Here is an 18,789-nt window from a genome sequence, read left to right as displayed (position 1 = left end):
ATAATGTCTAATCATATTAAGAGTACTTTGGACTGTTACTCCAACAATCCTTGCGTAGATAGCTTACTAATGTAAAACAAATAGATTTGACAAACATTTTGGATAGTTTATTCGATTAAATAAATTTCTCAAAATCTTTTGGAAGCTACCGGACTTCAATTTATTTAGAAAAGAAAACTCAATTTCCTTAAATCTCAAATTAACAAATGTACTCCGAGTGCGTCTTTATTTATAAAAAAAAAAATTGCACATTAATTTGCCTCTCCCTAATGTACTGGGTTGACATTCATTAATTGGATAGACCACAGGAAGCTAAAGTTCGAAAAAATCTTAATATTGCACTCAACTAGGTTCATGTACGCCTAAAAAATTAAAATACTATTCTTAGATTCCAAAATTGAATTGTCAAACTCGTTAAATATTAGATCCAGTTTATGTCGTACATTTGTGGTCCCTTCTCGGCGAATCTTACTTACCGATTAACTCCATTAAATTAAAATATAGTTGTAAAATAAATAAACAATTTTACAAAGTAAGTAATGTCAATTCTTCCCCACTTGATAATTGAATTCTTTGATGTGGACGTTTAGCTATTTGTACGTGTTTTTAATTAATTGTATATATGTCACGTTCCGGTAGGAGGAGACCCAAGCGTTGACATGGTTTTTAACACCATCTTAAAAGAAAAAAGATGTAACTTTATTTATGTATTATTTGAAATTGAGCAATTTTGTTAATTATTATTAGCTGAAAATTTGAGTTAATTGATTCCCTTAATGTTAGTAAACTGTCTCATATTTGTTCTCATTATTAACGAAGCTTACGCATAAGGTGGGTGAACTCTACCTATTTAAATTCTTTATTTATTAACTTTTTAATCATGATTCAAATTGGAGTTAAAATCAAAAACAAGATTTTTTCTTTTCAATCGAAGAAGATGCTATTAAATAAAAATAAATTAACATAGGATAGCGTGGTTCAATTCAAACAGTATATAGGCAAATTATTTAACTGTTTTTACTTTTTGAGCTCCGTCACCGGTTAAAAGTGAAAACAAGATTTTTTTTTTTCAAACGAAAGAGATGCTATTAGATTAAAAAAGAAAAACAAATTAACATAGAATAAAGTTATTCAATTTGAAAAGTATATGGGCAAAGTATTTAACTATTTTTAATTCTTGAGGTCTGTCTCTAGTTAAAGAAAAAAATAAGATTTTCTTTTTCAAATTAAGGAGATGCTGCTATTAGATAAGAAAAAACAAATTACCTAGGATAACGTTATTCAATTCGAACGGTATATATGCAAATTATTTAACTCTTTTCACTTTTTTAAAATTGACGAACTTTTAAACTAGCTATAATCATTTATTATTTTCTAGAAATATTTTAAAATTGTCTTTCTTTAAGAACTTCGGCAACTAAAAGTTTTACACAATAACCTTTTTTAAACTTGGCATGGCCAGGGATATATCATGACTCGACGCTGAAAATTAACTTTCTTATCATTTGTATTTTTTTTAGCAATTCACAAGTAGTTAAATTGTTTAATGTAAGAAAAAAATTCTTTTATAATATAATACTATAGATAAACTTCATAAACCACAGTAAAATCAACCCGTAATAATTCAAATACAATGCATTATCTAATGATCGTCGTTCACCGACAAAAGTCACCATCTGATTCTTTACTTGTCTACCTTGAAGTGATCAACATATATAATGGAGTCGTTTGGACATGATTTAAAATCATACGATGAATTATATTTGGACATGCAATTTGAATTCTGAAGTTATATTTTTTTATAGACATAAAAATTTCATAAGTTGTGAAAATCATCAAATTTTTTTCAATTCTTATACAATCTTATCAAATGAGCAAGTCATAGTTCATAACAAAATTAATATACGCTACTAGAAGGCCTTTCTAAAAAATATACAACATCAATTGATCAAATTTTAATTCAATAAAATGAAAAATTAAACATGAGTTGTAATGTAACTACTCTTTAATATAATACTCCAACATGATTGGTAAGAGTAACTTTGTTATAAATAAACTATCAAATAAATTATACAACACCCTCCCTCCCCCATTTTCATCTCCTTCACGGCCCCCGCCCCTCTCCCTCCCCCCCCCCCCCCCGAACCATTTTCATCTGATTAAAGAAGTAATTTTAAAAAAATAACGGACCTCACCACAACCAAAACAATCACCACATCAAACCCACCACCACCGACCGCCATTCCCCACCCCCAGCCGCCGTTCCTCCACCCCACCAACAATTATTCTCCTTTTCTTCCTCATCAACCCAAACGTTTCTACATCCCCATCCCCACGCACCCAACACAACCCTACCCTTCTTCTTCCCCACAAAACCATTCCCATCAACTCAACAGCCCATTTTTATTTTTCCTACACCTGATATCGTCTTTGGTTGACTGCCAAAATCAGGCTAAAACAGGTCATACCAATCCTTTTCCGGATGGCCTTCAAGTTGTTCCTTTCGTTTTCACAAAATTTTTCACCAAATATTTTTTGCAGATTTGAAAAGTGCGAAAATTTGTTAAATCTTCCATGGATATTAGCCGGAAATTTTATCTCCGACGAACCTTTTTATTCATCTATTTAATCTAACATTCTATTTAATAGTTGCATAATAGTTTATGGATAAAGGACTTACTATTTTAAGAATGAATTAATGGAGTTATGAGAACAATTAACAGAGGGATGTCGTAGCTAAAATGGTGGTTAGAAAAGCAAAAGAGAACCCACGCTGAAAGAGAATAAGAAAGAGAAACAGATTATTTGAAAATCAAAATAAATGAAAAATAAGAAGAAAGTAAAAAGTTATTTAAGAAATACTAAAATAAGATTTTACAAGAGGACCCACGCGCCTATTGTACGTGCAATTCAGTTTATGTGTCATGTGGGCAAAAAGTGTCTATGTGGTACAAATTCAGAGTAATTTAGGTATTAAATTAGAACAATGTTAGGTTTAGATAGCCATAAGGAAAATGTGGTAAAGTTTAAGGGACTATCTATGACTTTTGCCTTTTTTATATAAATGGCGAGTAAACATGATTGATAAATATATCTACTAACTTATGGATCTTTTTTTTAATAAAATATAAACTTATGGGTCAACATTTATTAAAAAATTTAAAATCATGATTTGAAATTTCAAATTATACCTTTTTGGATGATTTGAGATTTCATCATGAGATGAAAATGCATGCATGTCCAAACGCCTACTAAGTGCGGTGGAGCATTAAATGCTATTCATCCATTTTAATTGATGCTCCTTTCGACCGACTTTTACTAACACAAAGTTTAAGATTTTTTTATTTTTTAACATTTATGGTCTAAATTAATTCTTAATATTTGTGTAGCTATAAATAATTTTTTGAAAGTAATTTTTTTTTAAAAAAAGATAAGTTATTTCTAATTATAAAAAGGTATATCCTTTTTTGAAACAGATTAAAAAAAAATGAACCACATAAATTAAGACAGAGAAGGTACTAATGTGTTTGACTGTGCACGAAACTTAAGAATGAACGATTCTTTTATAAAATATGTGGTCTAAAATAAATTACGTATAAATATCTATTTGAGTGTGATTACAAATCATTTCATTAAGGATGAGATGAAAAATTCCAAGTTAAATTATATTCAAAAAATATTACTATTACTATTTTTTTATATTGACTATAAAGAAAAGAGTGTCATATAAATTTAGACGGACACAATACTTCATTTTCAATAGGAAATTTTGGATTGGATCGCTGAGAATACAGTTGTCTTTAAAGTAGTAAGACTTTTCTGCTCGAATTCAAGCCAGTGAATGTCTAAAGCGGATATCACACGCCAACTAAAAAAACAAAAAAATGAAATTCCTTTTATAACCCTCTTCCATTTCAATTATACATACACCAATACGCCATAATGCACAGTACGTACTGCAGCCAAAAAGCATTTTGACAATACTGAATAAACAGCTTAGCAATGGAGGAAATCGAGCAGAACGCCATCACACCTTCACTCACATCATTAAGGTTAAATTACGATGTGTTCCTAAGTTTTAGAGGTGAAGATACTCGAGAAAACATCACAAATAACTTATACAATGCGTTATACTCACAAGGCATTCGAGTTTTCCGTGACAGTGAAGGATTAAGTCAGGGCGATGAGATCGCACCAGGTTTAATGGAGGCGATTAACGATTCAGCTGCTGCGATTGCTATTATTTCTCCTAAATATGCTTCGTCTAGATGGTGTCTTGAAGAATTAGCAACAATCTATGAGTTGGGTAAACTTGTTTTGCCTGTTTTCTACCGGGTTGACCCGTCTGATGTGAGGAGACAGAAAGGGCCATTTATGGTTGATTTTGAGAATTTAGAAGCAAGATTTGGAGTTGAAAAGGCTGTGAGATGGAGAAATGCTATGGAAAGAGTTGGTGGGATTTCTGGTTGGGTTTACGATAATAGGTACTATTAATTCTCTCTCTATCAGCTTATTTTATTAGTTCTCGAATTAAATTAGTTATTAAATAACATTAGACCTAATAGAAGAAACCCTAGAATGTGATTGTTACAGCTGATTTTGTTAAGCTTCTTGGATCTCGCGAATTTGAGTCTTGAGAAACGGAGTCCTCCCCTAATAGTGGACGTGTTAATCTCTTACATCGATGGCGATAAATTTATTTGGTCTCCTTATATAATTTTGGACAATTCTTATCATATGAATTGAATTTTGATGTCGAGTTGGATTCAGTATCCATTACTTGTCTAATTTATTATCCAGAATATGGTGGAAGGGAATTCTCAGGTTGGAGTCTGGAGAAATATTTTGATAGAAAATGCTAAAACAAAAGAAATATTACGCGAAATCAAATTAATGGTAATACTGTAAGGAATTATTTCCGGGCTTGACACCATGGATTTGGCCGCTCAAATATATTCCTAATTGGTACAAGATCAACTATCGAAAAGGTTGCTACAACACAGAGAACTTGGAAACTACTACTCCCATGGAAAATGATTTCTTGAAAAACGTTTTTCGGAAAAATAAGTTGATTTTTTTTTTTTTATATTCTGTATATAAGCAAAAATTAATATCCTAAAAGCATTTATATATAATCTACACAAATACTATGGGATGGTGGGTTGGGTGAGGGTTGGGTAGTGGGGTGTGATGGGGGTGAGGGTGGAGTGTGGGTGGTGGGCATTGGCAGTGGCGGAGCCACACTATGCCGAGGGTGTTCATCCGAACTCCCTCAGCGAAAAAAATACTATTTTTACAAGGTTAAAATTATTTTTTATGTATATATAGTAGATGTTGAACCCCCTAGGCTTCTTCGTATGTTTACTATTTTATATTTTGAATCCCCTCGACGAAAATCGTGGCTCCGCCACTGGGGATTGGGTGGTTGGAGGTGGGTGTGAAGATGAGATGCATTTGAGGGTGCGAGGAGATTGTGGAAATTGCTTTTCCTATAAGAAAAAATCTGTATTTACACTAATGGTTTTATTGTCGTCTGACCGGATTTATTCAGATACGGGATTAGATTTATATTGAAATATACGTTTTTTTAAACAAAACTAAGAATTGGTTGGCCAATTTGCTTGATTTAAAAAAAAAAAAAAAAAAAAAATTGACATCCAAGCAAATGACCCCTTAATACATTCTTCCAAAACGGTATAACAATTAAAAAAATCTGGTTGTCGCTAAAAGTTATTTAACGACTGGAAAATATGAAATGCTTTGTCATTTTGCATATCCAATTGATAAAATACCTTCAATGTATCCTTAACGTGGAGAAAGAGAGAACCTATTTCCACTTTATATCACCCTCATTAATTATTTGAGAAGTTAATTAACTACGTATCTGTTTATTCACAACTTCTTCACATATTTTGTTAAATATTTTTTGAGAAATTAAAATTAATTTGGTACTTTTTATTATGTAAATTTTTCTAAAAAATATTTTCAAAAAAACAGTTACCAATTTCAAAAAAAAATATTTTCAAAAAATAAATAATTGAATTAAAACTGAAAATTAAAAAATTTAACCCTTGTACTTGAAATCCCTCCACTCTTTTTGAAGCTGAAAAGTAACACATACTCCTTCCGTCTCAATTTATGTGATATACTTTTCTTTTTATTTATTCAAAAAAAAAAAAAAAAAAAAAAAGAATGATAAATTTTTATATTAAAAAATAACTTAACTTAAAACTTTCACTTTTACCCTTAGTGAAATAATTTACAACATACAAATATCTATGACTTGTTTTAGACTACAAGTTTCAAAAGTTTTCCTTTCTTTTTTAAACTCCGTGTCTAGTCAAACTATATATCACATAAGTTAGTTGGGCCGGAGGGAGTAGTAATGAAGGACAAGTAAATGTACCACGGAGGGACTATTAATATCATATCTTTTGTTTCCCTCTTAATAGTTATTAGTATTAACAAACGAGAATGTGCCCATAATTGCAATAATTTTATTTATTTGATAATTAAGAGATTTTCTAGAATAAGTGATGTACAGTTCGAAACTCAATAAGAAATGGATTCGACTTTATACTCGTCTCCACTTGAATATCAAGCTTTTATTATCCGTATAGTTCAAACCCATAACATACCTCTAACACAATCATGTTAATATAATGTACTAGTAATCGTTGAAGAAAGTTCCCTTAGAAGATATCAAAATTTAATAAAATGGTAATTACTATTTAGCTAATTACTTGGAAATGCACTGTCCCCATGCATGCAACAATCTTTCAGCTTGTTCTAGTTTACGAATAACATATTTTGTAAACCAAAATATTTTACTCAATAAATTATTACTTATTTTGAATCTTGAAGTTGTGCTACCACCAAATGGGGTTCGATTATTTTATTTCCTTATTCAACAGGGACAATTTAAATATTCAGCTTTGACTTGCTAGTGTACATTAGAGCTTAATTATCCCTTTCAATTGCTTGCTTGTTTTCAATTCACGAGTGATATTGACTTTAAAAAGAGTCCAGCATACATTAACCCCCTGTCTGGATAATTGTTTCCTATGGTTTATTATTGTATTGTTTTCTTTGATATCATGTTTGTTTTCATTGTTTTTAAAATTATATTGTATGATGTTGTAAATCCGTTGTAATTCTATTGTTATATAACCATAAAAAAGCTCAAGTTTTGTAACCACGCATTTAGTTTTTGCGTGGTTCATTTCCCCATTATACCTCCTCCCCCCATTGCAATTTGACTTGATGTAAATATTACTTTTTAATTTTATTTTCAGGTTATTGATTCCATTGTTATTCTCTTGAAATGACCTAGCTAATAGATTATAAAACTTTTACGTTGTTAACTCAAAAAAGAAAAATAAAAAAAGTTCGCATGATGATTCTAGAGTTCAAAATAAACTCTAATGGATCATGTATTCGTTTAATTAACTGCTCTCTATCTTACCTTGAACAAAGTAATATGAGTAATTATGTACCTTAAAGCTAAAGATTACATAATGGAACTCTAAGCCACATCACCTTTCAAGTGTTTGATATATTTCATAATTGATAGTTATGATTTAAATTGTGGGCTTGTGCTTGTGGGGTGAGTGTCGATGCAAGTTTCACTATTTAATATGATGTTTATGCATATGTTTTACAACGACGAAGCTCATGATCATGTTTTGGATACCCACATGTATTTGAACTGTGTTTTTAATGATTAAAGAACATTTTTAGCTTATTATGAAAATTAAATCATGATATGATTAATTAGCAAGATCACGGGCTCGAACCTTGGAAACAGTCTCTTGCAGAAATGCAGGGTAAGGATGCTACGTGCAATATATAGACCCTTGTGGTCCGGTTCCTTTGTGGTCCGGCCCTTCCTGAAACTCCACGCATAGCGAGAACTTAGTGCACCAGACTGTTCATTTTTTATATGATTAGCAAGATCTTGAATGTTTTTATTTTCATGTTTAAACCTAACGGTTGTTTTGTTGAATTTATTTTAGGAGTGATTCAAAATTTAAAAGTACCTTTGAAAAGACACAATATATTATGAAGAGGTGTTACCTATTCTTTAAAAGATACACCTATTCATTGTGAAAATGTATCATTCAATCTCAAGGGGTAAATCTATTCATGAAGAGGTGTGTTTCATTTTCTATAAATACTATCCCTCTGCAGAAAATCAACAACAACAGATCTAGATCTTTATGCTCTCTATTATGTCATTTTCTTCGAGAGGCCATTTTTCTTCTTATTCCGAATTCCTACAAAAGCAGTTGAGAGATTAAAAAGGTTCTTTGGAACTTCTATTTGAGTGCACATTAGAAAATTCCTGAGTGGTTCATTATGTCTTGGGAGTAGAACGTCACTTTGCTATTTACACCCGAGTAGTGACGGAAATCTACTCTGAAGACAGCGTCATTCATAGCGTGCCTTGAACCGGATTATCCAATTTCAACTCTGTCTTATCTTAGTGTTGTTACTATATTTTATTTATCTCTTATTTGTTCTTCTTAATATGATTATCTCTAATACTTTTTCCAACATGTTTTTGGATTATGACGCAGTTACAGCTTACCGAGGACATGACCTTAGATAGGAGAGTATAGAGGACTCAGATTAGGGTAGAAGGCTAGTAGATAGTCTCGTTTATCCTTTCATATTAGTAGTCGCATTATATATCGCGCTATAATTTCTTGTGCTTTGATTTCTACTACTATCTGTTATTTTATGTACTTTGATTATCTTATTTTATCTGTAATAGCTACTGTCCCTTTGCAAACTGCTTTATCATGACTTTGTCGCTTTCGTTATTTTCATTTCCATATCGCTTTGAATTTCTTAGCCTTATCTGATCTCTTTTTATGCTTTTTATTGAGCCGAGGGTCTTTCGGTAACTGCCGTCCTACCAAAGGTAGGAGTAAGACCTGCGTACACTCTACCCTCCTCAGACCCCACGTTGTGGGATTTCACTGGTTGTTGTTGTTGTTTTTGGATTATGAATGTTAAAGGTATGTTTTTGGAGGAACCTTAGATGACTAACAGGATATTCGGTGTTGTAGTACTGGTTGTGTTATCTAGAAACCACACGTGCCGATGTAGGATCATGATCTCATTAATCATGCTTATCTCTATCCAATAAATATCAGTGGTACATTTGGATTTCCTTTTGAGTCTTGCTAGCATTCCTTATCTTACTCGTATATGACATTACAAATAGACATAGTTCTTTACAGGAGGTGATGTTGATCAACCACCATGATGACGTGTCAGTGTCTAGACGGAATCTTCCTAGTATAGTATATGTTTATGGCCTATTCGAAAAGCTTAATTGTGTTTTCAGATAATGTCTACTGTAATTACAACAACATTAACCCAGTGAAATCCCACAACGTAGGTCTCAAAGAGGGTGTACGTTGCATCTTACCCTACCAAGGTAGACTACTATTTTCGAAAGACCCTACTCAATAAAGCATAAAAAGAGGTCGTATAGGCCAAAAAATTTAAAGCGATATGGAAATGAAAATAACGAAAGCGACTAAGCTAATGCCATTAAGCAATAGTGGGTAGTAAAGCTATCACGTATAAAATAAGATAATCAAAGTATGGTGAAATAACGTATAGTAGCAGTAAATCAAAGACAAGAACTTATATCGCGATAATGCGACTACTAGTATGAAAGGATAAACGATACTATCTACTAGCCTTTCTACCCTAATCCGAGTCCTCCATACCCTCCTATCTAAGGTCATGTCCCTGAAGTCAGAATCGCGTCATGTCCTGTCTAATCATCTCTCCCCAATACTTCTTCGGCCTACCCCTACCTCTTCTAAAACCATCCATGGCCAACCTTTCACACCTCCGCATTGGGACATCTGTGTCTCTCCTCTTCACATGTCCAAACCATCTCGCATTTCGCTTCCCGCATCTTATCTTCCACCGAGGCCACCTCCCACCCAGGGCCCTGATAGCCTCATTCCTAATCCCGTCACCCCGACGTGCCCACACATCCATCTCAACATTCTTATCTCGCAACTTTCATCTTTTCGAACGCGAGAGATCTTAATCGGCCAACACTCCGTCCCATACAACAAGTTTGCCTAACCACCACTTTGTAGAACTTGCCTTTAAGTCGTGCGGCACCTTCTTATCACACAAGACCTAAGCCGAGCCTCCATTTCATCCACCCCCGCCCCAATACGATATGTGAAATCATCGTCAATCTCCCCGCCGCCTTGTATAATAGACCCAAGATACTTGAAACTACTTTTCCGGGATGACTCGGGGTACCAAGCCTCACTTCCATGCCACCTCCCCGAGGTGCTTCACCGAACTTGCACTCCGAGTATTCTCGTCTGTTCTACCGCTCGAACCCTTTAGACCCGCAGTCTCCGTCTTCAACCCTCCAGCTTAGCGTTAACTCCGCTACGAGTCTCGTCGATCATGACTATGTCATCCGCGAAAAGCATACACCATGGCACCTCACTTTGAATTTGCAGCGTCAATTCATCCATCACCAAGGCAAATAAAATCGACTAATACCGATCCTTCGACGCAACCCCATCACAACTCTAAGGTCTCCCGAGTCTCCTCCCATCGTCCTTACCCCGGTCTTCGCTCCCTCATACATGTCCTCGATCACCCAATGTACGCCACTGTGCACACCTTTAGCCTCCAAGCATCTCTATAGATCTCCTCGGGAACTTTGTCGTAAGCCTTTTCTAGGTCAATGAATACCACGCGCGAGTCCCTCTTCTCTCCCTATACCCCTCACCTCGCCTCCTTACAAGATGGATGGCTTCTCGTAACCGAGAGTCCCGCATTAATCCGAACCGGTTCGCCGAAATAGATACGCCTCTCCTCACCCTCAACTCCACCACCCTTTCCCACACTTTCATACTCCGGCTTAGCAAATTTCGATACCTCTATCGTTGCCGCAACTCGGATATCGCCCTTGTTCTCAGACATGAGGGATCATTACACGCGACCTCCATTCTTCGGGCATCATTGCCGTCTTAAAGATGACATTAAACAACCTAGTCAGCCACTCCAAACCTGCCGAGCCCGCAATCTTCCAAAATTCCCGGGAATCTCGTGAGGTCTGGTCGCTCTTCCCTTGCGCATCCTACGACCAACACCCGTAACCTCCTTAACCTTAATACTCCTACAATACCCAAAATCGCGACTCCTCCCTGTATGTTCTAAATCTCCCAACACAATGTCCCTGTCCCCTTCTTCATTCAAGAGTTTGTGGAAGTATGACTGCATATGATGTTGTTTATATGAAATGCATATGATGTTGAGAATTCATATTGAATCATGTGAAGGCTAAAGTTTCATGAACATATATTTTTTCATTGAATCATGAAATACTTATAAAAGGACTATGTTTTATAAGTATGATGCATGTCTTCAAAAATATTTGTCCCACCTTTTAGAGGAAGGTCCATGAGACTTACTGGATACATATGAAACCAACCGCCACTTACCTCATGTCTACAATTTTTGAAATTCCATCTGAAGAAATTGACTGAGCATCGCATCCAACTTCTCCAATTCTAGCAGTGAGCTAAACTTTTTTCAAGTGGTGTCATCTATGTCTTTCCCATTTGTTTTTCAGATAATTTGCATTGCGTCCATTTTGATGATGTATTTTGGATACTCTTAGGCTCCCAAACTATTCTTGAATCTATTTTATCCTATTGAGCTTTACTTTAGGTCGTAATGACCCATAGATTGGTTTAGTTGTTGTTATGGATCTTGGGCCTAACTCAACGCCAAAAGCTAGCTCAAGAGGTGAGGATTGCCAAAGCCAAATTAAAGAGACCACCCATGCCTTACAGGGCCGATGTGGGACTCTTGACAGTTGTTATATTGAAATAATTTTTGGGTTATAATGTTTGTGAGACTGTTGGAAATTCCTTCTTTTATTATTGTTGGGTATCATACATGTTTGTTGATATGATGGTGCCACAAAGAGCACATCTATGGCAAACTGATATAGGGGATAAGTATTCACTCGGCAGGGAGATGCTGCCGAATGCCCGTCATGTCCCCCTAGTTTGCGTCGTGACATTATCATTTTCGTTTACCTCTGAACTTGCTCTTATATGATTTTTAGAAAATGTATAAGACCACCTAAGTTAACTTGATCTTAATTAATTTTCTCACATTCTACAGTGATGAGTCACAGTTAATCCAGTCTTTGGTGGAAAGAGTTCTGCATGAATTGCCAATTCCCCAATGATTGTAGCTCCATTTGTTGTTGGAATTGATTACAGTCTAGAAGAACTAATAAGGCTGTTGGATGTCAAGCGCAACGGTGTCAAAATCTTGGGGTTGCATGGAATAGCAGGAGTTGGTAAAACAACTCTGTCTAAGGCTCTTTACAATAAACTTGCTTGTCATTTTACACACAGGACTTTTATCTTGAATGCTAAGGAAATAGCAACTCAACAAGGCATTGTGTCCCTTCAGAAGAAAATCATACAGGGTCTGTTCCCTAGCAAGCCGTTCTCCTTCTCCCCTAATAATGCACATGACGGAAGAGTAAAATTCAGGCGAATGCTGCAACAAACGCGCATTCTGCTGGTCTTAGATGATGTTGATTATGTAAGTGATGACGTAAACATACTAGAGGCACTAATTGGAGGAAAAAATTGGTTTTTTGAAGGAAGCAGGGTTGTCATTAGTACTAGAAACAGAGAAGTTTTGCTAGAAGACATCGTTAACGAGACGTTTGAGGTGAGAGAATTGGGTGATACTGACTCACTAAAACTATTCAGTTACCACGCATTTAAAAGACGGGAGCCATCTCCACCTTTTCATAATATATCCAGGCAAATTGTCTCAATCACTGGAAGGCTACCATTGGCTCTTGAAGTTTTTGGTTCTTTCTTGTTTGATAAAAGAAGCGAGGAGGAATGGTTAGATGCTCTAGAAAAGCTAAAGCAAATTCGCTTACCCCGTCTTCAAGATATCTTGAAGATAAGTTACGATGGACTTGATGATGAAGAGAAGTGTATATTTCTGGATGTTGCATGTTTATTTCTTGATCAACTAGATAAGAAAGTAGAAGATGTAATTGATGTGATGAAAGGATGTGGTTTTAGAGCCAGGATTGCATTTGACACATTAACCGCTAGATCATTGATTAAGGTGATTGATGGTGGGGACTTGTGGATGCATGACCAGATAAGAGATATGGGAAGACAAATTGTTAGGCAAGAAGGCCTTTTCAATCCTGGAAATCGCAGCAGGCTCTGGGATGTTGCTGATGTTTTGAGTGTGTTACAAGGAAGGAAGGTACAACTTCCTTATGAATTTAATTTATAAAAATCTTTTTTATATTATCAGTATACTTTGACCTGTCTTGTTTTCCATGTAACTGATCCCACCTTTTGCAATCAGTTGCCTGTAATTACATCATGTAACCGAATAAAAATTAAAACTCTTCTGTTATATTCTAGGTTTATTGTCATGTATACTAATACACTTCTGTTGAATCTAGTTCGTGGTCTAATAACATGTAGCCGATTTCGGAGATAAGAGATTCATGCAAGAAACCCCTTCATTTATTTCAAGATTGTAAGACAAATCACCAGCTCGAAATGGAAAAATCTGTAATTCAGGGCAGGGGTGGGGATAGTCTTTTGGCTACGGGTTCAGATGAACCCGTAACTTCTGATTTGGAGTGTAGATATATGTGTAAAAATCTACTAAAATCTCAACAAATATTATATCTAAACCCATAATTTTAACAGTACAATGAGTTCAGTGGGGAGAATCTTAAATGTTGAACCCATTATATTTAAATCCTGGATCCGCTTCAGGGTCAAAAGCAATACATTTCCACTCCCAGCACTCATGTAAAGGCTTAAACACGGCATCTTGTACTCTTGATTTTCTTTCTTAGTACACTACAAGAACTTCCAGCTGCTCTAATTTTGTTTTCTGCTAATCTTATATTATACTACAGAAATTAAGTGTGTTATGAAAATAACAGGGGACACAGCACATCCAAGGGATCATCCTGAATCAGCAGCATAAGTCATCAAAGATCAAAAGCACCAAGGCAATTACCAGAGAGCAATTTCAACAAGCGCCCAGTCTCAGTTCTGCTTTAGCTTACATTAAAGAGTTATACAAACAACAATTTCAGAATGATGCAAAAGAAACCAATGAGTTGGTATTGAAGACTGAAGTATTTGATCCAATAGTTAATCTGCGGCTGCTCCAATTCGATAATGTGAAACTAGAAGGAAATTTGGGGAAGTTACCTTCTTCACTAAAATGGCTCCAGTGGAAAAGATGCAATCTTTCAAGTTATTATTCTAATGATTATCCAAGTGAACTTGCCGTACTTGATCTCTCAGAGAGCCAAATAGAGAGGATTGGAAGCCGGGAATGGACCTGGAGTCGAAAAAAGGTATGCTTTACTTGTCATGCTGATGAAACTAACTAAACCATACTATTTGCTTTTTTCAATTCTTAAGCTTTTACATTTTTCACATATATAATTAATGTCAAGAGCTTGCTGATGGAGGGTGGTAATCTGGCAAAGAAGAAGTTAAAATATGTCTCGTCAGCTATGATAATTTATTATTATAAAAAACGAAGTAGCATTGGATTACAAATCCCAAAGGGAAATCATAATCACAGAACTTTAGTTGTATACAATTTGGATACCTGAATTGCATCCTCTAGTTGATGAAAGTCCTGATATGGTCTCATTTCTTTCAATCTCAAATATATATTCTTTAACCCTGTTTTTCTAAACTGTGCAGGCGGCCAACAAATTGAAAGTTATGAATCTCTCTGATTGTCATAAAATAACAGCTATTCCTGATTTATCCATGCATAAAGCACTGGAAAAGTTGATAGCTGAGCGCTGCAGTGCATTGCAAAGGATTCACAGAGCAATCGGGAATCTGAAAACTTTATGTCATTTAAATCTAAGAGATTGCCGCAACCTTGTTGAATTTCCAAGTGAGGTCTCTGGGCTGAAAAATCTTGAAAAGCTGATACTCTCGGGTTGCTCGAGATTGAAACAGCTACCTGAAGATATAGGCAAGATGAAATCTTTACAAGAGCTTCTATTAGATGGGACTGCTATAGAGAAGTTGCCTCAAAGTATATTTCGCTTAACAAAACTTGAAAGGTTAAGCTTAAACAACTGCCACTCATTCAAACGACTTCCCCGGTTATTAGGAAATTTAAGTGCTTTGAAGGAACTTTCTCTTAATGGTTCTGCTGTGGAAGAAGTACCGGATTCTATTGAGCATTTGCAGAAGCTTCATACACTAAGCTTAATATGGTGTGGATCACTTGCTGCTATTCCCAATTCTGTTGGCAAGGTCAAATCTTTAGCAAATCTCTGGCTTTATGGCAGTGCGATAGAAATTATGCCAGATTCTATTGGTTCTCTATATTATCTTAGGTCCTTATCGCTTGGAAAGTGTCAATATTTGACTGCGTTGCCTGTTTCAATTAAAGGATTGTCTTCTTTGGTTGAGCTTCAAATAGATAACGTGCCAATCCGTAGTCTTCCAGATCATGTTGGAGCCCTTCATTCACTGAAGACTCTTGAAATAAGGAATTGTGCGCACCTTGGCTCGCTTCCTCACTCCATTGGAGAATTGTTAGCTCTTAGAACAATGACTATTACTAGAAATGATGCTATCATGGAGCTGCCAGAATCAGTTGGGAAGTTGCAGAATCTTGTCATATTGAGATTGACCAAATGTAAGCGACTGTGCAAACTGCCATCTTCTGTTGGAGAACTGAAGAACTTAGTACACTTGCTAATGGAGGAGACTGCAGTAACAGTATTACCTGAATCTTTTGGGATGCTATCGAGCTTAATGATTCTTAGGATGGGAAAGAAGCCTTTCTGCCAGGTAGACAGTGGTGAAAATTAGTATAAATATTATAGAGCATTCTTTATTCCTGGCCCGTCGGCCGAAATTAAATTCAGGCACTAGCCAATATATACAACACACACTGATTATGTATGTTATATGTATATTTAGATGTGTTATATGTGTATTTGTATTTGTATATGCGATATGTATATTTATACTTAATATACACAAGCTATACATTTGCCTGGTTATAATCTTTTTGAGCGGTCCAAAAATGTAATTATCCCAGTATTTATTGTTATATCTTGAGCCCACATTTTCAAAAAACTCAGAACCTTGAACTTATGAATTTTTTTGGATACACCTCTGCAGGTACTACAAAGTACTGAAATCACAGGGTCAGCTACCTATGCAGAAACGGGAACAGCACCTATTGTGCTTCCTGCATCTTTCTCAGAGCTATCCTTGTTAAAAGAACTTGATGCACATGCGTGGAGAATAGTTGGGAAAATACCTGATGATTTTGAGAAACTATCATATTTGGAGATCATCAATCTTGGTCACAATGATTTTTCCCATCTGCCATCTAGTCTGAAAGGACTACATTTCTTGAAAAAGCTTCTTATTCCCCATTGCAAACAGCTGAAAGCTCTTCCTCCTCTTCCCTCAAATTTGCTCGAGATAGACGCTGCAAACTGTGGATCACTAGAAAGTATACATGAAATATCAGAGTTAAAGTTCTTGCGCGAGCTAAACCTTGCGAATTGCATGAGTTTGGTAGACATCCAAGGTGTTGAATGCTTGAAATCCTTAAAGATGCTACATATGGCTGGATGCAATGTCTCTTGTGCCTCTATTGTTGGAAGCAGATTTGATAAGGTACTGCTTTCTTCGATTTAAGTGTGTTTGTTGGAAAAATGTTTTCTGGTGTTTGATTGATAAGTGGAAAATCTTTTTCCAGCAAAAAATATGTATAAAAAATTAATAATAATATATGAGCAAATCGGTAAGTGTTCGACGAAATACTTGAGTATTTAAAAGATTGATAATAATTTCTAAATGTTGGTTAAAACAGTGATATGAAGTTAAGAGTTGAGATAATTAAGAAGGAAAATGACTGTTCGCCCAAAAGTTGCGGAAAGTCATTATTTCTCGTCTGTTGAGGAATATTTTCTGGCAAACAAATACCAAAAAATGATATATTCCGCAAAAACATTTTCCGCATTTTTTTTTCCTTCATACCAAACACACCGTTTCGTTCATCAATTTCTTGGCAAAAGGTTACCTGTTAGACTAATGAAAAGGTTTTCACACTCAGGTTGCTGTGAAGAACTTGGATAATTTTAGTATTCCAGGCACTGAAATCCCTAGTTGGTTTACTCCAAGCGAGGTGCATTTCTCAAGGCACGAAAACAATGAAATCAAAGCAGTGATTATTGCCATAGTTGTTTCTGTGGACTGTGCTGAACCAGATAATTTGAGGGATGAATTGCCCGTAATACCTAATATCTTTGCAAAAATCGTTAGAGCAAATAGACCAGTAGATACTACTGGCATGTACTTAAAAGGAGTCCCTACTACGCCCGAGTATCAAGTTTATTTATGCAGGTATCAAGATTATCATCCATTAGTGTCTATACTCGAAGATGGCGATATCATACAGGTTGGCTTGGGCAACTTACCCATTACAGGGATTGAACTGAAGAAATGTGGGATACATTTAGTTTATGAATGTGATGATGATTATGAAGGTAATGAAGAATCATTGGATGAAAGCCAACAATCTGTATCAGAAAGGTTAACACGGTTTTATGGGGCCTCTGACAGAGAGAGCAATATCTTCAGCTCGGACTCAGCTCAAGAAGATGGGGAAGGGGAAAGAACACAGAGCTTTTTTAGCTTTGTCAAGGAGATTTTCTGTGCTTTAAAGTACCTTCTCTTTAGGAGGTTTTCAACCCATGAGCGTGGATTCTTCATTTAACTTGACATACTCGTGTTAAATGTGTATTTTGTGTGATTGTTTATGCGGTGAATAATAATGCTTAGATTGTTATGCAGTGAATAGTAATCTAGGTTTGCTGAGAGAGCTCTCTTTTAACCAATCTGCTGTAAAGGAAATGCCTGATTCCATTGAAAATCTGAAAATCTTGTGGAATTTAGATTGAGAATGTGCAGGGGGTTCATCTCACTTCCTGATTTCCTTGGCAATGTTAAATCTTTAATAGGACATTATCTTGATCAAAGCTCCACAGAAGAATTGTCACATTCTGTTGGTTTAGTATCTCATTTAAAATTCTTCACGGTCAGCAATTGCTAGTCCTTGAGCGATAAGTTAATCTCAATGTCCTTGGACATTTATGTTAAAAAGGAAGAGATTATGTTTGACTACATCGCGCATATGGAGTACATCAAATACTGAGTTGCGAGACGCGATAGGCTTATCAGAAAGAGTTTGGAAGTTGAATCTGAACAATTGTTTGGAACTTCATTCAGAGCCTCAAGAGTTTGTCTTACCTTTATATGGCTGAAACTGCTCTCTCTGAACTCCCAAACAGCAGAAAGCTCAAGTTTCTCCTTATACTTAGGTATGGTACGGTTTGTTGCAAACTGCTCCGCAATGGAAAGTATAACTAGTATATCAAATTTGAAATACTTGGAAGAACTCCAATTCAGTAATTGCAAGAAGATATAAAGATACTCGTCCTGGCCTTGAAAGCTTGAAATCTTTGGTAAGGTTGTATACGGTCGGTTGCATCGCGTGCTTGCCTTCTATAAAAATGAGGATGACTTTGATGATAATGATGAGGATCTGTTTGATGAATCTCAGTAGTCTGTGTCAAAGAAACTTGCTAACTTCTTTCATTCGTTATGACATGATAAAAGAAATGGACCATGGGTCTAACTCAATCCCGAA

General features: G+C 35.5%; 2 protein-coding genes across 2 annotated transcripts; both read left to right on the top strand.

Moving 5' to 3' along the window:
* Nucleotides 1–3,820: 3,820 nt before the first annotated feature.
* Nucleotides 3,821–4,769, top strand: LOC132067441 (disease resistance protein RPV1-like). Its single transcript, XM_059460671.1, has one exon. The coding sequence runs from the start codon at nt 4,003–4,005 to the stop codon at nt 4,492–4,494; it is 492 nt and encodes a 163-aa protein (XP_059316654.1). The 5' UTR covers nt 3,821–4,002; the 3' UTR covers nt 4,495–4,769.
* Nucleotides 4,346–18,083, top strand: LOC132067440 (disease resistance protein RUN1-like). Its single transcript, XM_059460670.1, has 6 exons — nt 4,346–4,484; nt 12,193–13,317; nt 14,018–14,440; nt 14,799–15,911; nt 16,248–16,754; nt 17,194–18,083. Exons 2-6 carry the CDS (start codon nt 12,256–12,258, stop codon nt 17,854–17,856), a joined length of 3,768 nt encoding a protein of 1,255 aa, XP_059316653.1. The 5' UTR covers nt 4,346–4,484; nt 12,193–12,255; the 3' UTR covers nt 17,857–18,083.
* Nucleotides 18,084–18,789: the final 706 nt, after the last annotated feature.

This window comes from Lycium ferocissimum, chromosome 8, assembly GCF_029784015.1.
Source record: "Lycium ferocissimum isolate CSIRO_LF1 chromosome 8, AGI_CSIRO_Lferr_CH_V1, whole genome shotgun sequence".
Classification (NCBI taxonomy): domain Eukaryota; kingdom Viridiplantae; phylum Streptophyta; class Magnoliopsida; order Solanales; family Solanaceae; genus Lycium; species Lycium ferocissimum.
This window is presented reverse-complemented; position numbering and strand designations above follow the sequence as displayed.